Here is a 23,515-nt window from a genome sequence, read left to right as displayed (position 1 = left end):
CTTTTCCTGTTCTCTATTGTGGAGCTTGAGTGGCACACTGACACAGCAATGGTCAGCATCCTCTCAATGGCTAGCTGGTAGAAGGTCACCAGCAGATTGGTGTTGAGTTCCTCTTTCCTGAGCACTCTCAGGAAATTGAGCCTCTGTTGCTCCTTTTTGACCAGTGCGGAGGTGTTGGCTGCACAAGAGAGCTCAGCAGCCAGCTTCTGTTGGATCGCCTGCATGTAAATACTGACAAGATGGTGGCGCAGGTGTGACATGAGGCAGTCTATGTACCCCCACACCTGAGCCTTGAAAGTAAAACACAACCAGGCCAGCAGCAGAAGGTGAAAAGCACCTCCATCCTTTAAAAAAAAAAACAAGTGGTACCCCTACTTACGAATGCTTTTACACACGATATGTTCATGTTATCAAACCTGTTAATTCGCAAATTACTGTTCCAATATGCGAAAACTAGATCTATGTGAAAGGCCCTAAAATTAAAATACTTTTTCTGTATCCGTTATTATATTTTGAATTGGTCGCAGTAGTGTTGCGTTCTGCTTGACTATCGAGAATCTCCCTATTCTCCGTTAGCCCTCCCAGAGGCCGTCTCCCTTCATAATTTTGTTTTGTTTATTTATTTATGTATTTTTTGAGGGTGGCTAAAGCAACTTTGTTCTTTATTTTAAATTACTGGTGTTAATGAGATGAAGAAGCTGGTCTCTATCCATCCATTACGGATATTGCAAGTTCTATTTAATGCTAAGTTGGTATAAATTCAAATTTTAAGTTTTTTACATGGGTGGTAATGTGCATAAGCTCTTGTGCTTTGTCTGTAGCCTAACATTAGCTCCCTCTTTACAGTTATGCACCTACATTAATGGACCATGTTTTTGCATTCTTGTTATTCATTTTAATACGTTGATTAATTTGTTTTCGCTCATTTTTGTGTGCTTCTCACATTTTTTATATAACAATCAGGACACTTTTATTATATTTAAACAGTATAGTTGTTGGTTTTAGGGCCGTGGATGGAATTAGAGAATTTATACATATAAAATAGTATTGATCTATTTACAAAAAAATACAAGTTACAAAAGAAGTTCTGGAAGCACTTATTTTCCTAAGTAGAGGCACCACTATATATATCTTGTCCGCCTTTTCACAAGAGTGTCTTTGAGTTGGGCATCTCTCCTCGGGGTAATTTGGTGTGTAAATAGACACCCTCCCTCTACAACTAACGGGCCTTTTCAGCTGTAGCATGCTGGAAAAGCAATTACAGGCAGCAAACATCCCCATTGTTATCACTGGAGGGTGTGACACTAGGGGGGCAGCTATTGAATGGTATCCTATTTGATTAGGAGGATTACTAATGCAGCATCCCTAAGCGTAAATGCTTTTTTTCTATACATATGTGCTTAGTTAGTACATGTACTTTATGTACAAGTTGGACTTGTAAAGATGCACTTGTTCTTTTTGAATATTACATGTTTCACTCCTGTTTAATATTTCTCCGCCTACACTTGCAGTTAGGGCTCTCTTCACATTTTATCCTTCAGCGGCTTTTCCTTTGTGTTTTTTGTCTTCTGTATTACAATGGTTGTTGAATCCTTTTAAGCAGAAGCAGCTCCTTTTTTTTGGTTTTTATGTCTGCAGACATCCATGGACAGTGATTGTCTTTAATTTTTTTCCCCGCCTTTTGTTCTCTTGTGGAATTTTTTTCCTTGTATTGAAGGAGCAACACCGGTGGGTTCATTTGAACAATGTGTATTGTAATGCTTTTCTTGGAGGTGGAAATCATGCAATTTTTAAGCATTGATTTTAACTATTTCTAGGGCACTCAATCAATTCACTGGCTGACATTGAAAACAAAATTAATTTTGACTTGTAGAGGGAAATGAATGCACTTTGCAATGGCAGTTAATGAGTTGAATATTTGCGGTTAATCAACTTGTTGGAGAAGGAGTAATGTCATGTTAATTGTTAAGTCCTCTGTTATGATTTATATGCATAATATCCTCAGAATGAGTCCTAATTACCATACCAATTACAAAAGATTTATCCTCACAAGGGTTGCAGGGGTTGCTGGATCTTATTCTAGCTGACTTCAGGCCAGAGGCGGGGAACTCTCGTTACTGAACCGGTGGTCAGCTGATTGCAGGGCATAAGGAGACAAACAACCATTCATACTCATACGTAGGGGCAATTGGGTGTGTTAAATCAGCCTACGATGTATGTTTTGGAATGTGGGAGGAAACTAGAGTATATTTTAACAATAAAATACTGCCTCGGGGTGTTTTGATCAACTTTTGGTTGGCAATTCATCTTCATCTTTGTAAATGACAAAAGCCAAAAAGGTAACATAAAAGCCATTAAAACAATATGAAGGTTGTTGATATGATTTATTAATTTTAGAGTTATAAATAGAAAAATTACTGTGTGATCAAATGTTCAACAGTTCAGTTTTAGAGCAGGTATAATTTTTCAATCACCATCAATAGCAGTTAATGAATTCAGACAGGTGAGAATTGTTTTAGTGATGCTAAAAATCTATCAATTATTGATCTAATATTGTGTTTTAGGGGAGGCCAAATGTCTCCCCTAGGTATCAGTTAATGTAACGAGGCAATTGGGCCAATCAACCAGTCATTCAACCTTTCTAGGGAATGCACATTTGATTTATTGTGTTTTTTAATGGATGTGGATTGCATATTTCTTCAAAAAACGTCCTTTCTGATAATTTTTCTAGAAAAGCTAGACATGGAATTTTATATATATGTGTGTGTGTGCGTGTGTGTTTGACTAGTTTATAATTGCTGTGACAGTAGTGCTATTATAAAGCGGATTAGGTTTGCCAAATCTTTTCTGAAGGCGAGGGTACAGAATTCATGGGCCATCGCTGGAGCAACTGTACAGCACTGAATCATTTGGACCACTAAGCCTAACTAAACACCTTCAGAGCCCAACATTTAAATTGAGTCAATAGCAGAACTATCGGTCAAAAATTGCTTCTAAGTTATTTATTTGACATCTAATTTGCTGCACACTGACATAACATGCAAGAGCAGTCCCCTGTGATGAAAAGCAAATGAAAGAGATTGTCTTATCTCTGCCTCACAAGTTTTGCCCTTGTTCTATTAGACACAGTCCAACACATCCACTTTCAGGGTGGTTTTCCGCTCAACTTCCTCAAGGGAAATGATGTATGAACAAATGAAACCCTAAATGAAATGCTAATAGCAGTCTACGATGACATTTTCATCTGCTACCAGTGATCGAGGCGGTCCGGATTAGAGCCGAAATGGGTAAAACGAGATTTTTACAAAAAAAAAAAAATGCACTTAAATAAATGCCAAACAAAAGTTGTTAGACACAATTTGAAATTATCAAAAAAAATTATAAAATATTTGGGGAAAATGTGTAAGTTGACAGGTATGCCATCAGGTGGCCACTACGTTGTCAAGCTTCTTAAATTTATATCCAGAAGTCAAAGTTTTGTATTAAACAATGATAGGGAATGACTTTACACGATGCATATAAATTTTATTTTCGTTTCTAGAAATTGCCGTATTTTCACACTTATAGGGCACACTTAAAAGAATTTTTTTTTCTCTAAAATGGATGGTGTGCCTAATCAATCGGTGCGCCTTGTTTATGCACTAAATTCAAAATTTTGTAAGATTGTGACCGCTTGACTGACTGATTTCATTTCTTGCTGAAAATAGCCTCTTCTAAATTTTAGGATTATGATGTAAAATGATGACAAGCTATTGAAGATTTTGTACCTAATTCAATTCGTAATAGTATGTATTTAGTTACGTGACATTTTGCCTTAATTTCTTTACATTTACATTGTCATAGTCAATTTGAAATAAAACAAAGGAGCTCTGATTAACATGTTATAGTTTATTTTAGCTCATTGACAATGAATCACCATCTGATTCTGACATCTGCTGCATTTTTTTTACTCATGTCTTTTGTCCAGATAATCAGGTGCTGCAGTTTGGGAAATTGGTGAGCACCTCCAACACTTATGAGTCGGTTTCTCCAGGACAGCCCAGGAAGTGTGTAACAATCAGTACTGACCAGCCTCTGCTCTGGAGCATGGGTATCCTTAGATGATTGCTATGATGTTTTAGATTAGGACCTCGGATATATTTTTCAAATTGTAAATTTAAAGTGATTTCGATAATTAAAGCTATATTTTCCTAACAAACCATTACAACCGTTAATGGATAAACTGATTGAACCGTTTCAAAGTAATTTACATTTTTTTGTGGTGTGTATTGTGTACTTTGAATTACTTTGGACGAAGGGAAACATTTTCTGTTTAATTTAATTAAATAAGTACTGTACATCAACACACTTCCTCTTTTCTGTTTTCAAGACTGTTATGTACACATCGGCAACAAAAAAGTAACTCTCCTCTTACTAGCCATTCAGAATTTCCGATCTCTCCAACAAGCTAGCTCATTTATTGATCAGGACTTAACGAATCAGGGGCCAAGTTATGTTTGTTGGCTTGGAGGGTGATGGATGAATTACCCAATCACTTATGATTGAAAGTAACAGTACAGAAAAAGTAATTTGCATATTAAATGGTAACCTGGAACTTTCATATGTAGAAGAATTCGTAAGTAGAAATATAACTGTATATGTAACAGATTCATAACTGTCAACGTCAGCCAATTGCCCCCCATATTAATGATTGCAATTCCCCTTATTGAGCGACTTATTAAAAAAAATACCTAAAAATGCAACGCGGCACATATTTTACTTACACGGGCGCACATAAAAGCCTAAAATGTTCCCCAAAGTGGACGGCTTTCTGATGCGCTATGTTTATATAGTGAAAAGTCAGACGGGTGAAAGGGGAATGGTCCACATATCATGCTTAAAGCATGACAATACTATTAGCGGCCAACAATGACGTTTCGAGACGATCCGGCTTATATCTGAAATGGGTAAAACGAGATCAGTTTACAAAAAAACATCCTTAAAAGAATCCTGTACAAACGATGTTATACGGCGTACACAATTTGAAACAATAAAAAAACATTAAATACGGGGAAAAACCTATAAGTTGACAGGTAAGCAGTTTGCATTTGCATACTACTTGAAACCAATATTATTTTAAAAAGTAAGGATCCGGCAGAGGGTGCATGACTTAATGGAAAACAGTACTTGCTCCCTGAGGTGGAGGTGGGATTTTAGGTTGCAGAATTGTACATTTTAAGTGTATTATTGCCCATAAGTGCCTTGCAATTTGTCTGTGTCTTTTTTGTGATGTCCGCTAACATTTACCCTAAATTATTAGTAAACCTAAATTAGACTCACGACAAAGTGGCTTACAAATCTTCTGCGCTGTCAATCTTTGAGAAATCCTCTGCAATTTTTCCATCTCTGACTGTCATCTCAAAACCCTTGTGTCCTGAGTGACCAGTGGATCAACAGTCAATTCTGCCAAAACTCAAGTTCTGTTTTAGAATATACTATCCAATCAGACATTTTCTTTGCTGCTTGTCTTCATTTAATACGTATTTGATTCATTCCTTACCTTAGCATTTATGTACATTACCACAAGATGGCAATGACACTCCATTGATGCAAATTCATTAATGTCTTTCAGATCCTTTTGTCATTTATCACAACATAGCTGGGTGGCCCACTTGCGCGAGTGGTTAGCGCGTCGGCCTCATAGCTCTGGGGTCCTGGGTTCAAATCTGGGTCATGTCTACCTGTATGGAGTTTGCATGTTCTCCCTGGGCCTGCATGGGTTTTCTCTGGGTACTCCAATTTCCTCCCACATTCCCAACACATGCAGGGTAGTCTGATTGGACACTCTAAATTGCCCCTAGGTATGAGTGTGAGTATGAATGGTTGTTTGTCTCCTTGTGCCCATACGATTGGCTGGCCACCAATTCAGGGTGTCCCCCGCTGAAGTCAGCTGGGATAGGGTCCAGCAACCTCCGTGACCCTAATGAGGATAAAGCGGTTCAGAAAATGAGATGAGATGTTATTGTACACTAAACTGCAAGAGGATGCTCTAAGCCTGTGTTGATAATTTCACATTGGTGGTCGGTGGACTTGACTTATCCCACCTGAGTTTGCCACATGGAACCCATATAATTAATTGCCTGCAACTTATGGGGGAAAAAATTCGAAAATGACTTTTTACTTTTTTGTAAAACATTACATCCAGCCTTTTGTTGCCTCTAATTTTATTATGACAAGGTGAAATGTCTGTTCTCTGTTTGGATTCTGAATCAAATAAAATTACCCTCAAAATGTGACTTTTACGCCAGTGTGACTTATACTATGTTTTTCCCTTTCATTGTGCATTTTTGGGTGTGACTTATAGTAGTCTAAAAATACAGTAATCTGTTTTCCTAGGCAACATTTGGGGCTCCTTGTGGGTTTCTAGGCAACCCCTAATTTTCATTAATAAGAACAAAAATGAATGATTCTATTCCATATATATTATTTTTGCTGTTGGTTGTCATTGATCTTCAGATGAGCTGACTTTCTGACTTGTCATTCAGGCTACCTGAAAAAGGAAAGGTTACAAAAAATAATTACAAACAAAAAATTAAAGTACGTATCACTTTAGGAAAATCATAGATTGGAAAATAAATCTTCCAGTAGTCTATTTGCAAAAAATATTTGTGTCCTCACCTACAGTATCTCTCTCAATGAGAAAGCCAATTGCCTCCTACCAGGTTGCATATCTCCATTACGCTTTATAATAGGAATCTACAGTACATGTGGACAAACAAGAGTTGCAATAAATATACTAACATGACAAGTGCCCATTTTCATTGCAAAATGTTCTAATGATAAAGACAAAAAATGGCAACATGAGCTTAGTAGCTGCTGCAAAGGGCTGGGAAGGTATTTTCTTTATTGTATAATGATGACTATAAAAGCCTAGTCAAGTCAGTACAGTTATGTTTACTTCTAGGACAAAGGAGGCAGACTAGATTTGATGGGGGCCAGACTATTTTAGATATAATATTTATATATTTTTTTATAAATTGATTAAAAGAACTGGATCTAAAGCCCTAACTATTCCATTTTTTTATAGATCTAAAACAATGTTTATTTGAGGGGTTTTTTTCTTAATAAAGGAAAATCTTTTAATCATTATTTTCCATTAAAAGTGGAAAACAGAAAATATTTATAAATATTTTTCGATTTTACCAAATGATTTTTGAACTAAAAAACACAGAAAAAATGATTAAAAAATTACAATTATTGATTTAAAAGGGGCAAAATCAGAAAATATAATATACATATATCATCTTCATTTTAATTTGATCATAAAACAGAAAGTCGGCACTCATAATTTACTTTCCCGGGCCACACAAAATGATGTGGCGGGCCAGATTTGGCCCCGGGCCGCCACTTTGACATTCCTGATCTAGACAAATAAGATTAAATAATAGCTGGAATTCAGAACATTTGAACATTATTTGTACTGGCTTCAGTTAGTCTTGTTGTTCCATTACGTTTGGAAAGGGCTGTTGTCTCTTTGGCCTTTCATCTGGGCTGTTCCTTTACTCCTTTTGTTTTTTTTCCACATATACTTATATAAATAAAATTAGCAAGTACAAAATTTCCACCATAGCTCGACAAGCCTTTAACAGGTAGTACAGCTTGATATCAATAATTGCAGTTGATACTCTTATGCAGTGAATTCTCTATTAAACAGTAATAAAAAAAATGGTACATACCTTTATTTGTAGCTGCTCCCAAAATCTTGACATGTCATCATAAAGGCACGATGTTAATATATACAATCAAACAATGCAGTAAATCTCTTAACTTGTTTCAATTGTGTTTTTCCTTACATGCTTAGTAAAATTAGGATGACCGTCAGGAAGAGGAACACCAAAATAAGACTAACCACCTTGCTGTCCACATCTTTGAGGAGACATTCCTCATTCTTACATTGATTGTGTTCCATCTGCCAGCCACTAATAAGGTAAATAAAACAAAATCTGGTATGAGTATATGTCACTATTCTTCATTCTCTGTATACTGTCCTACCCGGCGATAAAGAAGTGGGTTGAGCAAAATGTTATAGCATATGCAGCATAATATTATGAAGTAATTTTAGTAAGATACTTACCCTTTCATTCCACAAAAAGAAATTGAGGAGTCTTTGAAGTCATTACTGAGATTATTAAGGATGTTTTTTATTTTTTTTAGTAATTCTTTATTGAACAGTAAGAGAAATGACAGTTATTTAAATTAACACTAAACATGAAAATGACAGAAAAAGAAGACAAACTAATAAAAAACAATGTCAGGTGTCACAAGCGGCATGCAAATACAGAAACTAATGTTCAGCAGTGTTGCAAATTTAATTTGAATGCACAGAAATATCACAAAAAAAAACAATAAAATATCAAGGGTGTAAACTTTTTGGTGATTCAAACTTATTTTGGAGCAGTATAAAGACCCCCTAAATCGAGATTCTACTGGTTTCTGTACCAACGAGACCAGTATAGTTCTTAGCAAAGTAACAACTTAGTTCATTAACCAAAATTTTGACAATTTACTTGTATTACAAGGGCAAAATACTTTATTGCAAGGATATTTCACTGTATACCCTGTCATTTTGTGTTTTCTGCTCAGATGAAATTCAACAAACTGATGCTGTTCTTTCGTTACCTCTGGCGATTTACATGGATGGATGGATGGATAACTTTATTCATCCCGTATTCGGTAAATTTCATTGTAACAGTAGCAAGAGGGTGATTAGACAGAACATATTTAAACCTTAATATTTGTGATCGTATTGCTATAAAAAGGTAATTACCACTTGATTGTTTGTTTGATATATTGCAAAATGATAGTGTACATTATGGCTGAATATGTTTGACTTCAGCTTTCTAAAACACACTTCATTATTTTATAGGTTAACAATGGGGACAGTCATTTTTCTCCCTATTCCAGGTCGGAAGCTTTAAATGGTTTTTCCCTCCCTCCATGCGGATGTTGGAAATGTTTTATAAATTCGATCCTTTAAAAAACCCAAGTGCATTTATATTTCTGATCAATGTATGGTGGGCACAGGAACTCCGGTAATAATCATTATTCACTGTCAAACCACCTATTTCAGAGTTAGCTTAGTGCCATTTCAAACAAATTAGAAACTCATCAACCTGAGTGCCAGATAACGAGTTCATTCATTTTCTGAACCGCTTCAACCTGACAAGGGTCACAAGGGGTGCTGGAGACAATCCCAGCTGGCTTTCAGGAACAAGGCACCTTGAATTGTTGGTCATCCAATCACAGGGCATGAGGAGACGACAAGTTTAAGTTCACAATCATATGTTGGGGCAATTTCGTGTCCAACCAGACTACCATGTGTGTTTTAGGAATGTGGGAGGAAACCAGAGCACCTGGGAAAAACCCACGCAAACTGGGTGAGACCATGCAAACTCCACACAGTAGGACCAATCTGGATTTGAACGCGGGATCCCTGAATTGTGAGGCCTGCACTCTGACCACTCAGCCGACAACAAGTGGAATAACACATCCTCGCATGTAAGCAAAATTAGAAATAAATTAATTAGTCTTAATATCATTAAATTTTACAATTTGTCATGTATAAGCCATTCCAATTCAAAAATGTCACCTTCATATTTGTGGTTTTAATAGGAAATGTGTTACTTTGAAGGGTATATCTTAAATATATCATCCCATGTGGTATTTTTGAGGTACTATATGAATTAAAAGCACATTATTAGGGTTTATTTCATAAGGTTAGTATAATTCATCCAGTAATGGCTATTTTTTTTTTACTGTAAAACAGGGAATAATCAACAAATAGTAAGCATTTATTTGCCGACATCTATTGGTGAGAATATAGCAACGCTGTAAGTCTTGTGTATGTACAAGACGTCCTTACCCTTGATTCAGTCAACATTTTTTTAGTTTAAAAATACTGCTTTTATGCAAGAAACTATGATACTTTATAAGCAACATAGAAGGAAAAGCCTCTAAAGCCAACTATTTCAATTTAAAAAAAAACCCAACACAGAATAAAAACAGTTCCCATTGTTTTATTTACAGAGAGCGACAAAAAAAGTCAACGGAACATAAAAAGATCATCCTTTCAATCCTTTCCAATTCAATTTTTCGCAATTTCATCTTCTGGTCCTTAAGGTCAGCCATCTAGCCACCACTGCAAGACAAATTGAGAACAATGCATAATTATTTAGAAAACAATTTTCTACAATAACAAAGCTACAATATCAGACTTTTAAATAGGTGTGTACACAAAAAAATGTAACTTACACAATGATATTGTTGATGGGGATGTGGATCAATTTGACGAAAAATCCAATGAAACCCATAATGGCGAACCCAATTGCTGTTGCCATTGCAATTTTCTGGAATTCTGGGAAGGTGAAAATAAATATTTAGGTGCATCCAGTTTTCAATGATGGAATAAGTGTTCTAGACAAAATTAGGAATGTACTAATACCTTTTCTGTCGGGTTTTGTGCATCTCTTTACCAGCCTGATGGAGTCTTTAACAAACTGCCGACTGGGCTCGACGAATTGCATTACTTGATCCATTTTCACTGAGGACAAAGGTGGAAACCACGTAAGCAACACACTATTGAATAACTAAATAATACATTAAAAAAATCAGACACAATGAACACCATTTAAAAACACCAACATTAAGATTGTACTACAGTTAGGTTAATGGAAAAGTATTGGCTTGTCCAACACGGTGAAGAGACCCTATAATGTAGGCGGAAGGTAAAACCAAATGCACATATTTCTAAAATTAGAAATACATTTTTCAAAAACAATACAATATGCGAAGCTGCCAATTGTTTATTATAAAAGGACGGTTTGTTTCGTGTTTCCTACCTTATCCGTGATATTGTTTTGTGAGTGGCGAGTGGAAAGGACTTAAGCCACGTAGCTCTGTGTATTTGACAGAAGAGATGACGTAGACTTAACTTGCGCATGCGCGTCGATTCTTCCTCGTTTCTATCCTCAATGTGAACCAATGTTCACACTGACATCTATCGGCTAGGAGCGGTATCCTTTTTGGTGTTCCTATAAATTCTAGTTAGTTCACTTCTTTTTATTTATAACCTATGCACATTTTTTCATTATAATGTTTTCAGTAAAAGTGATTTTGGAATAGCTTTTTGCTGTTCAGAAGGCATATAGCATGTCATTTTTTTGTCTTTTGCCCCACTTGGCCTACACATGTTTGTACATTTTTTAATTGCAAATTGGTCTGTCTTTGTGGAGATTTCATGTTTTCCAACATAAAATGTGCATATTTTGTTCGTTGCAATTTTAATGAATTGCTAGGTGTGAATCATCTGCCTCACAGTTTTGGGATCCTGGGTTCGATCCCAGGTCGGTTCTCCTGTGCGGAATTTGCATGTTAATGCTGGGCTTGGGAGGGTTTTGTCCTCCCACATTCCAAAAACATGGTAGGCTGATTAAACATTCTAGATATCCCCTAGGTATGAGTGTGACCAGTTGTCCGTTTCCTCATGCCCTGCGATTGGCTGGCCAAGCGATTGAGAGTGGCCCCTACATGGTGCTCGCAGCCCACATGGATAGGCTCCAGAACCCCCTGAAACACTTGTGAGGATACGTGGTTCAAAAAAATGAATGAATGAGAAAATATAATCACCTTTTTACCTACATAATTGAAATCGTGTGATTTCCTTTCAATTATCATCTAACGGCATTCTATTACCATATTGTTTCAATAAACTCTGTCCTCTTACTGCGGCAACTCAATAAGCCAGTAACACATTCCGTAGGGGTGTTAAAAACCTCTCATGTGATTTAGATTAGAACTTTTTTTTCTTCACTATCCATTGTGCACTTCTGTAAATACCAGCTATATTTAAAGTGTTTCAGTCTACATCCTGGGAAAAATCAACCCCAAATATATAGAACACTTGTGATCATCTCCCAAATGAGTTGATGATAGTACATACAGTCCACAAAGACAGCAATATTAATGACCCTAACAAAATGGTTACAGAATAGTAATTAGTGAATTGTCTTTCACACAGTGGCCTGATGGTGTAGAGCACAGGTGTCAAAGTGGTAGCCCGGGTGCCAAATCTGGCCCACCGCATATTTTGTGCGGCCCGTGAAAGTAAATCATGAGTGCCGACTTTCTGTTTTAGGATAAAATTAAAATGAAGATTATAGATGTATATTATATTTTCTGATTTTCCCCTTTGTAAATCAATAATTGTTTCAATTAATTAATTTTTTTTAATCTAATCAATGTTTTTTCCTTTAGTTTTTAGTTCAATTTTTTTTTGTATTGTATATAAAAATATTTTCTGTTTCCCACTTTAATAGTGAATATAATTTTAAAAAATTGAGATTAAAAAAAAATAATGATTAAAAGACGATTTCCCTTAATATGAGAAAAAAGCTCAAGTAAACATTGTTTTAGATTTTTTTTTAAACTGAATATTTAGGGCATTTGCCCCATTTCTTTTGAACCGATTTAGAAAAAAAAATCTATATATCTAAAATGGTCCGGTCCACATGAAATCGAGTTGATGTTAGAACCAAACCGGGTTTGACACCCATGGGGTAGAGGTTCACTCGCCTGTTTTCGGTGTGGACAGGTATGGGCTTGATTACCGTTATCATTCTGGGTGGTGATTGTAAATGGTAGTCTGTCTCTCTTCTGTACACTACGACTGACTGGCGACCAGTCTAGGGGGGAGTCTGCCTTTCATCCAAAGTCATCTGGGATAGGCTCCATTAACCCCTGCAGCTCTTACGAGGATGCACAGTACTGAAGATGAATGAATGCAAAATCTTTCACAACATTGTTTATTTGACATTTTTTTTATTGCCAAGTGATGCCAAGCATGTTGCAGCTTCTCTCCCACAACTTCTTGGCCAAATCGTCATCTGAGGCACTTCTAGAGCATGTTGCAGGGGCGCAGTCACTAAAACAAAAATTAAATGGTACGTTGTTTTTCTGCAGGTAATGGCAATGCCCAGGAGGACATTCTACAACGATGGAGGGAGTTTAGTATACCTATAGTAGAATCCACTTTGACTCTCCAGCCCGGGCTGCACAGCACAGTAGATGGTGGTCTGAGCCCCCTCCACCGGTGTCTTTGTGAAGATCCTGAAGATCTTCACAGCCACCTGGATACATTGGTGCTGGTGCCTCCACAGGTCCGACTGCACCACACCAGGGTGGAGCGAAAACACACTTACGCCTGATCCTGTGGTACATGTAAGAAGGTAAGGAATCATTTCTGTTATTCCCTTTGGATTGAGGCAATATAAGCAACATGTCTATCCTCAGTCATTCTTGTAAACAAACCTCTGTCAAAAGAATTATCAAATCACTTGGTGGATTTTCAGGCAGTTGTTTTATTATAAAAAAACAAAAAACAAATCAGAGGTATAAGACAATTAAGGTAGTCAGTTACCTTTACTAAGTTGAGGGTAAAATGATAGAATCACTCAATTCTGAATAAATTATGTGAAATGATAAAAGCAAACACATAACTAGTAATTATATGCACCACCTATGCTTTTATAATGAGGTAATTTAATGACTGTCAAACATTCATTCATTCATTTTACGTACTGCTTATCCTCACAATAGTCACAGGGGTGCTGGATTGATGAATCGGTAGCCAGCCAATTCCAGGGTACTAAGAGACGGACAACCATTCATGCTCACACACATACCTAAGGGCAATTTGGAGTGTTCAACCAGCCTATTATGCATGTTCTTGGGATGTGGGAGGAAACCAGAGTAACTGGAGAAAACCCCTGAAAGCCTGAGGAAAACATGCAAACTCCCTGACCACACTGAGGACCAGTGTGAACAATATCAAAAAGGCTAGGTATGCGCACACACCATAAGCAGGTGCATTTCTACTACCCATACATGATCTAGTTATAATAAAATGTAATGATTATTATCTATGAATAAAACATTGAAATAAATGTCACTAGAATATACACAAATCTTGACTTAAATTTTACCTTATTTGGTGAATGTGTCACTTGAGATGGTCAAGCTTCCATTTATGCATACCTGTCAACTTGTACGTTTTACACGTATTTTATAAAAATTTTTACCATTTCAAATCATGTACGCCATACACCAACTTTTGTACGGTGATTTTTTATTTTTTTTAATCGCCAATATTTATGAAAACCGATCTCAACAAGACCGTTTTGGCTAAAATCCAGATAGTCTCGTAGGCTGGTAGCCAACGACGCTACTGTCATCGATCGTTACTATTGTCACGGTATATCAGCAAAAATTATCCTCAATTGTATGTATTTTTTTAGCGGTGCGTACGTCAATATCGATAAAGGATGACATGCACATGCGTAGATATACATAGAGTAAATATCGTGGAAGCAAGCATGGAGGAGCCACCTAGTAAGAAACGAGTTACCGCGAGTAAACATGCGTCGTACGGTGTTTGTACGTTTTTTAGGGGGTTTGTACGGGGAATTATAATCATTTATATGGGCAGTTATCGGCAGAGGTTGACAGGTATGATTTATGCAATATTTTTCCATCGGAAATTTGCTTTGATAAACTAACTATCAGTGATTACCAGTGATGACTACATTTATCACATGTTTCATAACGCAGTAATTTTCCATTGGAAATAGCTCAAGTAAACAACTTCTGAAACTGGTGAGACGACAATTCTTACTAGGGGTTTTACTTACTGTTGTATTCAGTTACCACACTGTTACCTGTTAACTTTGTGGCAAGAGCTCGGGCAAAGAGGACATTGGCTAATTTGCTCTGGCCATAGGCCTTCATGGTGTCATAGTTGCTCTCGCTGTTCAGATCATCCAGTCGAAGGTTGGTCCAGGTATGTGCCACTGATGCTACAACAATAATCCTAGCAGGTGCTGAAAACTTGATCAGGTCCAGCAGTAAGTACGTCAACAAGAAATGACCTGTAATTACAAATACAGCGTATCTGCTCAAGGAAAAATGTATCACTGAATTTGGACTGACAAATTCTGACGCATTATTATAGAACAAAAATAGAATTGAGAAAAAAAATGTGAAATTGCACTCTTCAGGGGGTGATTACCAACTGCTCCACCATCTTCGCAACTGCTAAACAAATAATCATGTATGAACCTGGAGTGGCAATGAGCTTTCTATACACATAGACTCAAATTTAAACAGGAAAAAATATCTATATGTGTTTCCAGGTGATTGATTATAATGCCATTTTGAAAGGGTAGTCTACATTTACATTTAAATACATTTGTATGAAACAGAAGCCATAGCCTGGAGTGTCTGTATTGCTGTATATGTCTGAAGATGTGTGTGGGCTGTCTTGTGGCGCGTGTGAGCACACCATGTTCTGGCTTCTGTCAGTTTGGGCTAAAAATACCAACTACAAAATTATGTTGGAGGGGTGCCATAGTACATGCACTATATGATGCATATGTAGTTTAGGTGCACTAGCACAGTAATAATCATCCTGGTCATGGGTCCATGACATGTGGAAAAAAAATGGACCTTGAGAATATATCATATTAAAGAATAATATTTGAGAGAGGATCTCATCTCATTTCATCTCATTTTCTGAGACATATTATCTTCACTAGGGTCGCGGGGGGTGCTGGAGCTTATCCCAGCTGACTTCGGGCTAGAGGCGGGGGACACCCTGAACTGGTGGTCAGCCAATCGCAGGGCACAAGGAGACAAACAAACCATGCACACTCACACCCATACCTGGGGGCAATTTAGAGTGTCAAATCAGACTACAATGCATGTCTTTGGAATGTGGGAGGAAACTGTAGTACCCGGAGAAAACCCATGTAGGCCCCGGGAGAACATGCAAACTCCATACAGGTGGTTGAGATATATATAGTTTAGGTGCACTAGCACAGTAATAATCATCCTGGTCATGGGTCCATGACGTACTATTAAATAATGAAAAACTTCAATACGTTTTCTTTTAGCGGAAAACAATATTTCAATAAATAGTGAAAAGAAGACAATTTTTCGAATCATTTTGATATCTTTTTTCAGAAACTCACCCAAATGGTTGACTCCAAACTGCATTTCAAAGCCATCAGTGGTCTTGGAGTATGGACACATCATAATGCCAGCGTTGTTTATTAAAATGTTGACTTGTTTCTCCTCTAGAAATTGATACACAATAACTGGATGATGAAAAGTGGTCACCCAGCCAATTGTTTTAAATATTTGAGTTAACACTTTTTCAGGTTACGAATCCTTTCAAAATGCAAATGACCGTCCCAACATACGTAAACAAAATGCAAGTTACCAAATCCCCCAAAACCCAAATGCATTTCCGGGACCCGTAATTTTATTTTGAAATTATCCCGGTAACATTGCGTCCTGCTTTACTTCTACTTGGAACCTCTCACAATGTGATAGAACTTCAACAGTTTGCCATCACTGAGTTCTTTATTTAAAATTATTTGTGTGAATGAAATGAATAAGTGGGCCCTGTTATTCATTAAAAAACTGTGGATAAGCAAGTGGTGTCTAGTTGACTGGAATGGCAACTACAGTGTTCCCTCGCTACTTCACGGTTCAGCTATTACGGACTCAGAGCTTTGCGTTTTTTGGGGGGGAAAAAAATACAAATATTACATTGAAACAACATATTTTACAGTTTTTTTTTGTTATAACACATTTTAAAAGCCTTACTAGACATGGTTATTTTAAAAAAATCCCTTACTAGGTCATTTCTAAGAAAAAAAAGCCTTACTATACATTGTATAGTAAGGCTTTTTATCTTAAAAATGACCAAGTATAGTAATGGATTTTTTTTTATAAAAAATGACCATATAAAGTAAGGCTTTTTAAAAAAAATATCACCATGTATAATATGGCTTTGTTTTTAAAATGACCATGTATAATAAGGCTCTTTTTTTAAAGACCTTTCTATATATTTGTAGTCGAGACCTTCCAATAATGAAATAAATAAAGTGTGACTGATTCGTGGTGTAGAGGATAACTCGTGTGATTCCCATGTGAGAGGCTGGGGTTCGATTCCCAGATGGGAACCATTTTACCTTAGTTGTTTCTATATAGTTGTAGTCAAGACCTTCCATTAATGACAAAAGAAAGTGTGGCCAAATTGTGGTGTAGAGGTTAAGTCACTTGACTCCCATATGGGAGACGTGGATTCAAATCCTGGTTGGGACACATTTTCACTTAGTTGTTTCTGTGGTCTTGCAATCAAGACACTCAAATGATTACAATAGAAAGTGTAGCTACTTGGTGGCGTAGTGGTTAACTCACTGGACTCCTGTCTGGGAGACCTGGGTTCAAATCCCGGTTGCGAAACATTTTCACTTAGTTGTTTCTGTGTTCTTGCAATCAAGACACTCAAATGATTACAATGGAAAGTGTAGCTGCTTGGTGGAATAGTGGTTAACTCACTGGACTCCTGTCTGGGAGGCCTGGGTTCAAATCCCAGTTGGGACACATTTTCACTTAGTTGTTTCTGTGTTCTTGCAATCAAGACACTCAAATGATTACAAAGGAAAGTGTAGTCACTTGATGGCGCAGAGGTTAGATCAGTGGACTCCTGTCTGGGAGACCGGGGTTCGATTCCCATTGTCATTTGGCTGATCACTACACCATGTAGTTCAGTAAATGGAATAAGAAGAAAAAAAAAAGAAAAACCTTTTTAATTTATATTAAACACTTAGTCATACTTTTCAGTAAAAGGTTATATTCCGAACTGCCTTCGGCAGACAGTTGGAGGGGCAGGGTCTGTGTCGCGTTCTAGAGTCGGCCTTTGGCCGACTCTCGACCGCTTGCTTGGTCAGTCAACTGCCGACACCGGGAAGCGAACTCACGTTCTCTCCGTGCAAAGGCAAGTGTGCAACCCACTACACCAACTCGCGGATTTTTTTTTGGAAAAAAATAATAGTACAAATATTAGATTGAAACAACATATTTTACAGTTTTTTTTGTTATAACATGAATTTCACTCTCTCTACCCGTATTCTATATGGTGTACTGTATACAGGGGGGTAAAAAATAAAATAAAATAAAAATAAAAAAATGTTTTTTTTAATTAAATTCAAATTAAGCATTTTTGAAGGGGAAGGGGAAATTCACTTATCGCGGGTGGTCCCGGTCCCCATTAACCGCAATAACCGAGGGAACACTGTACTACCATCGCTATGCTATTTAAGCAGAAGGAATCATTAATAGCGAAGACTCCTTGGCTTGGCCTCTATGTACTGTACGACAAGACTTTTTAGCCTTTTGGGTTATTTTTAATGCAAAGTTGTTTTAATAATTTGAAGTTGTTTTGATGTGTGCTAAGGTGCATTTGTTCGTGTCCTAACGTTAGCTTCCTCCTTACTGTACTGTACTGTACTGCACAAATATAACATGCTTTTGCATTATTGTTATTCATTTTAACACATTAATAAATAATTGAATTATATATTTTTTGTTTTGTTACTCACATCTTTCATACAAAAGTAGGACACTGATCATTTTTAAATGATTTCGTTGGTAGGTTTTTTTTAGGACCATGGAACGAATTACAAAATTTACATCTTAAGTATCGCCCTACTTATGAAAAAAAGGTACGAAAAAATGTCTGGAACAAATTAGCTTTGAGGAACTGTCTTTTACATGAAAGTCATTTAAACCAGGTGTTGTCTGTCTCTGAAGCTGAACAAAAATGTCCATGTTTGAACAGTTAAAAATGTAGCAGTAAGCCAACACAACTTACCTTTAATGATACGCTCAGCAAAGGCTCGAATGGACCTGGTGTCAGAAAGATCCAGTTTTCTGACAACTAAATTCTCATTACCAGTTTCTTCCAAAATCTCTGATCTCGCCTCCTCTGCTCTTTCCAAGTCCCTGCATGCCATAATGATGCGGGCACCTAAAGATAATATAACAAAAATGAAACGATATTCTCAAAACCACTATTCTGTATTCCCCAATGCTTTAACGTTTTTTTTTTACGTAACTCTATTTACGAATTTTGTAGCAATGTAATCAGATATCTCTTCCAAATCTTCAAATGATAAGACTTGAAGCAAAATAAAAAAAAAACAAATGCAAATGAAAAGTTAAACTTGCAATGTTTAAAATTCCCTTTATAACATTTTTGCTGGCAAGACATTTGTTTTCGATCCCAAATTTTCTCACTTGTGCCATCTGTCCTTTTGCTTCTGAAAAATGTTTTCTCTCTTTCTCTGTTGTTGCCTCTCTTTTCTCATGCATTCCTAGTTTTTGCATTTACCAGACATGCAAACTCCCTGCAAGAAGGTCCAGACCTGGAATTGAACCCTTAGCAGAGAGACACAGGCTTTTGAAAGACCTACCAAAGCCTCCCCAAATGTTATTGCCATCAAAAAACATGGATATTTTGATTTATTCTGACTCTATATTATTTCCATTTTATTTACTTGATGCCTTGCAAGTCATTCTAATTAATTTATGGTCAGTTTTTGTGAATAAAAAAATAGATAAGCAACGAGAATGTAACGTAACGTGCAAAAAGTCACTGAATTGTTATTTGCTTGTTAAAGCCTTGGAAACAACATCTTCATTCTACTGGGACACAAATGATGGGGCTTTCTCTTTAATGAGCTGTTTTGAGGACACGTATAGTACAGTATACTCTGTGCACGCACACACACAGTCACACATAAAGAAACAATAGGTTCAGCGGCCAGCAATTATAGTAGAGGAGAGTGATTACTCTTTGGCTGCCTTTGTTTTTCTTTTGCCTGTGGGATGTGGGAAAACCTAGTTACTCCCATTTGGCACAAAGGCCAAGTTCACTTCATTAAAATAAAGTAGACAACAAGCTGTTGTCAATGTGCTAAATGGCACCAAGGGCTCAATATTCAAAGACTAATGAATTGGTTTGGCTTTTGTATCTTAGCAGGGAATTCACCAAAAAAGTGTGCTGATATTTTACGTACATTATGGTCATTTTCATTCAACCCTTTTTATTCCAAATATGAATGAAATACAACTGCAATGTGATTTGCATTCAAATTTTAAAATAAGAATACTTTTGCTGCAAATCATAATAATAATGTTGCTTTTTCAATGTATTCACATGTGAAAATAAATTGTATAAATCAACATTGTTCAGAAAAAAGGTTGAAATTTGTGTGTGTATACGTTTTTGGTGCATTCTCCCTTTCATCTTTTGTTTCCTGGCTGGCTCCGGAAGAAAGCAGCCCCCTCATAATGTCCCCCCTGACCTCCTTTTGACGCATCAGCTGTGTTCTGTCACTGGACTGGTCAAGTGTTAAGTTAAAAGCTTGGTTTCTTTATACATGATCTCATGTTCTTTTATGGTGCAAAATGGACCTTGAGAATAAATCATTTATAAATATTAAATAATAATATTTGAGAGAGGATCTCATTTCATCTCATTTTCTGAAACACTTTATCCTCACTAGGCTTGCGGGGGGTGCTGGAGCCTATCCTAGCTGACTTTGGGCCAGAGGCGTGGGACACCCTGAACTGGTGGCCAGCCAATCGCAGGGCATAAGGAGACAAACAACCATGCACACACTCATACTTAGGGGCAATTTAGAGTGTCCAATCAGACTACCATGCATGTCTTTGGAATGTGGGAGAAAACCGTAGTACCTGGAGAAAACCCATGCAAGCCCGGGGAGAACATGCCAACTCCATATAGGTGGTTGAGAGAGTATATTAAACTTTGTTATTTGGTGGGTTCCTGAACATGTGAGGGGGTGTCATGCTCTTTAGCTTTAAATCTTCTTATGTCTTGCAACTCAATTCATGACTGGAATGTGGAAGTCACACATGGAAAGTGGGAAGAAATGATTATGGGTGTAGCTAATAACCACTAGCTATAAAGATAAATGGTTGATTTTCAACTGGAGCATTTGCAATGGGTGTACCATTACTGTATAACTGCAATAAGCAACGTTAGCTTTAGTTGCCGTAGCAATGGTTGTAATCTATAGATTGATCTATAGATCTATTTACAGTGGCCGAGTACTAACTATATAAATGATAGACAATAGTATTGATACTAGCAAGTACATGTGTAGATGTAGTGGTAATTATAGTATTTGTATCAATACTAGTGATAGTAACATTCATTCATTTCTGAAGTGTCACGGGGGGGGGGGGGGGGGGGGGGGGGCTGGAGCCCCGAATTGGTGGCCAACCAATTGCAGGGCACAAGAAGACGGACAACCATAAACACTCACATCCATACCTATGGGCAATTTAGAGTGTCCAATCAGCTTACCAACCATTATTACAATATTCATCTAATAAGCTTTCGTAGTAGTAGTAGTAGTAGTAGCCTAGTAGTAGCAGTAGTATTAGTATTAGTATTAGTAGTAGCTGAGTAGTAGTAGTATTAGTAGTAGTAGTAGCTGAGTAGTAGCAGAGTAGTAGTAGCTGAGTAGTAGCAGAGTAGTAGTAGTATTAGTAGTAGTTGCAGTAGTAGTAGTAGTAGTTGCAGCAGTAGTAGTAGTTGCAGTAGTAGTAGTAGTAGTTGCAGCAGTAGTAGTAGTTGCAGTAGTAGTAGTTGCAATAGTAGTATAAGTTGCAGTAGTAGTAGTTGCAGTAGTAGTATAAGTTGCAGTAGTAGTAGTAGCAGTAGTAGTGGTTGCAGTAGGAGTAGTAGTAACACAAAAATAAATATTAAAGATGTGTTTATTGATTTATATATGATTTTAAAAGCATCAAGAAACAGGGCACCCTGGTGCCATGAGTGATTAGTGTGTCGGCCTCACAATGGGGGACCTGGGTTCAAATCCAGGTCGGTCCACCTGTGTGGAGTTTGCATGTTCTATTTCTACAAGTAGCAACAACAGTGTAGAGGCCTGAATGGGATTTTTCCAGGTACTCCGGTTTCCTTCCACATTCCAAAGACATGACTGATAGGCTGATTGGACACTCTAAATTGCCCCTAGGTATAAGTGTGAGCGTGAATGGTTGCTTGTCTCTTTGTGCCCTGTGATTGACTGGCCACCAATTCATGGTGTCCCCTGCTTTCTGACTTGAAGTCAGCTGGGACAGGCTCCAGCACCCCCCACGACCTTAGTGAGAATGGAGCAGTTCAGAAAATGAGATGAGATGAGATCAAGGAGCAAAGTATGTTACTATGTTATAGAATAATTACAAAAATCTAAGGAAATACAAATAAAGATTGTAGTACCTCTTGCTGCTAGGTCTTTGGCTGTTTCCTTGCCTATACCAGTGTTCGCTCCAGTAATGAGGACTGTTTTGGTGTCCAGCCTCTCTTCAGATGACCACCGGTAGCAGCACAGACCCCTGAAACACAAACAAATGCAAAGAGGGCCCAGATAAATTTGTTAAATTACTACTCAATCTTTAGTAAACTTTATTTGCTGGTCTCTCAAAACTATGAAATACAGCCTCCTCAATGTATTACTGACTTTCAAGACTTGGCAAGAAAACAAGTGTAGTAAGCATTTAAACCGCCAAGGATCTGGAACATTAATCACCTTATACATTTCAACATTCTTTTCTCTGTTCTAATTTTCTTTGTGTCGACAAACGCGTTGCTTTCAACACATGGTCATACCTGCAGTTCATCTTTCCCCCACAGCTCCAAATTCCCTCTTCACGAAACACCGGTTGACGCCACTTAAGGATGGGAACAATCAGTCTCTTTACAGTTTGCAACCTCATCACCATCATCGTCACTCTGAATAGCTCCGCCCACTTTGCTCCTGCATCATCAAAGCATGGCCAATAAGGTGTGAGCAGGCACATAATTGATTCGCAATTTCCAGATTATCAATACACATTCTACAGCCGGGCACAGGTTAGTGGTGTTATTCAACGCGAGCAGGTAAAGTTATTCCCGCCATTCAAATGTGAGTAATACAAGATGCAATGTTATGTTTTTATTTTTATTGAGGTTTTGATGAAGGTTACTGCAGTGAGTGACTTTGCTGTAGTATTGATTTCTGGCCGCAAGAGGTCCTCCTCGACCAAATTTACAGTGTTGATGATAGCTGTCTACAGAAAGAGAACGTTTGACAGACGACACAGAAATAAAACAATTGTTGATTCATTTTCTGAACCGCTAATCCTGACAAGGTTCCCGGGGGGTGCTAGAGCATATCCTAGCTGACTTTATGCATCAGGCGATCGACACCCTCAATTGGTGGCCAGCCAATCACACGGCACGAGGAGAAGGACGACCATTCGCGCTGACACTCATATCTTGGGGTACTTTTGGAGTGTTAGACCAGCCACCTAACATGCATGTTTTTGGTATGTGGGAGGAAACCGAAGTACCCGGTGAAAACCCAGGGAGAACAGGCAAACTCCACACAGGAGGACCGAACTGGGATCAAACCCATGACCTCAGTACTGTGAGGCCGACGCACTAACCACTTTCCACTGGGACACTGAGTAAAACAGTTATAAGAAAATCAATTTAAAATAATTACAGCACTTAAACTATGTACGCAATGTAATGCAAAACTCTGTATTATTATGAAAT

The 23,515-nt window shown here is 37.5% G+C and overlaps 3 protein-coding genes and 1 long non-coding RNA gene across 4 annotated transcripts in view; 1 reads left to right on the top strand and 3 right to left on the bottom strand.

Annotated features, from left to right (window-relative positions):
* The window catches only part of tpk1 (thiamin pyrophosphokinase 1), a 38,857-nt gene extending 32,582 nt beyond the window's left edge, over nucleotides 1-6,275 (top strand). Inside the window, exon 9 of the mRNA XM_077736559.1 lies at nucleotides 3,968-6,275. Within this exon, the coding sequence (XP_077592685.1) occupies nucleotides 3,968-4,104 (137 nt within the window). The 3' untranslated portion in view covers nucleotides 4,105-6,275. The remainder of the gene's footprint in view (nucleotides 1-3,967) is intronic.
* LOC144209978 (uncharacterized) lies at nucleotides 6,187-8,160 on the bottom strand. Its single transcript, XR_013329293.1, has 5 exons — nucleotides 8,114-8,160; nucleotides 7,833-7,958; nucleotides 7,716-7,740; nucleotides 6,658-6,735; nucleotides 6,187-6,529 (listed from the first exon to the last, which is right to left on the bottom strand). It is a non-coding gene; the product is annotated as an uncharacterized LOC144209978 (long non-coding RNA).
* Nucleotides 8,161-10,039: 1,879 nt separating this feature from the next.
* Nucleotides 10,040-11,041, bottom strand: sec61g (SEC61 translocon subunit gamma). The gene is made up of 4 exons (XM_077736112.1): nucleotides 10,878-11,041; nucleotides 10,481-10,579; nucleotides 10,291-10,393; nucleotides 10,040-10,177 (listed from the first exon to the last, which is right to left on the bottom strand). Exons 2-4 carry the CDS (start codon nucleotides 10,572-10,574, stop codon nucleotides 10,168-10,170), a joined length of 207 nt encoding a protein of 68 aa, XP_077592238.1. The 5' UTR covers nucleotides 10,575-10,579; nucleotides 10,878-11,041; the 3' UTR covers nucleotides 10,040-10,167.
* A 1,784-nt stretch (nucleotides 11,042-12,825) lies between these two features.
* On the bottom strand, nucleotides 12,826-22,736 carry LOC144209976 (retinol dehydrogenase 12-like). The gene is made up of 7 exons (XM_077736558.1): nucleotides 22,586-22,736; nucleotides 22,196-22,311; nucleotides 18,755-18,910; nucleotides 16,062-16,166; nucleotides 14,751-14,960; nucleotides 13,051-13,243; nucleotides 12,826-12,958 (listed from the first exon to the last, which is right to left on the bottom strand). The coding sequence occupies exons 1-7, from the start codon at nucleotides 22,699-22,701 to the stop codon at nucleotides 12,856-12,858; spliced, it is 999 nt and encodes a 332-aa protein (XP_077592684.1). The 5' UTR covers nucleotides 22,702-22,736; the 3' UTR covers nucleotides 12,826-12,855.
* Nucleotides 22,737-23,515: the final 779 nt, after the last annotated feature.

This window comes from Stigmatopora nigra, chromosome 16 (genome assembly GCF_051989575.1).
Source record: "Stigmatopora nigra isolate UIUO_SnigA chromosome 16, RoL_Snig_1.1, whole genome shotgun sequence".
NCBI classification, from domain to species: domain Eukaryota; kingdom Metazoa; phylum Chordata; class Actinopteri; order Syngnathiformes; family Syngnathidae; genus Stigmatopora; species Stigmatopora nigra.
The sequence above is the reverse complement of the archived record's forward strand: the minus strand, read 5'-3'. Positions and strand labels throughout refer to the sequence as shown.

What these genes read in the sequence shown, in the direction of transcription:
- sec61g (XM_077736112.1), bottom strand. Translation starts at nt 10,574, where the DNA reads ATGGATCAAGTAATGCAATTCGTCGAGCCCAGTCGGCAGTTTGTTAAA. An exon ending in CACAAAACCCGACAGAAAAG is followed by an intron (nt 10,394 to 10,480) that starts GTATTAGTACAT and finishes TCACCTTCCCAG; the next exon opens with AATTCCAGAAAATTGCAATG.
- LOC144209976 (XM_077736558.1), bottom strand. Translation starts at nt 22,701, where the DNA reads ATGATGGTGATGAGGTTGCAAACTGTAAAGAGACTGATTGTTCCCATC. An exon ending in TGCTGAGCGTATCATTAAAG is followed by an intron (nt 16,167 to 18,754) that starts GTAAGTTGTGTT and finishes ATCAATTTCTAG; the next exon opens with AGGAGAAACAAGTCAACATT. An exon ending in TCTTGCCACAAAGTTAACAG is followed by an intron (nt 13,244 to 14,750) that starts GTAACAGTGTGG and finishes CATGTACCACAG; the next exon opens with GATCAGGCGTAAGTGTGTTT.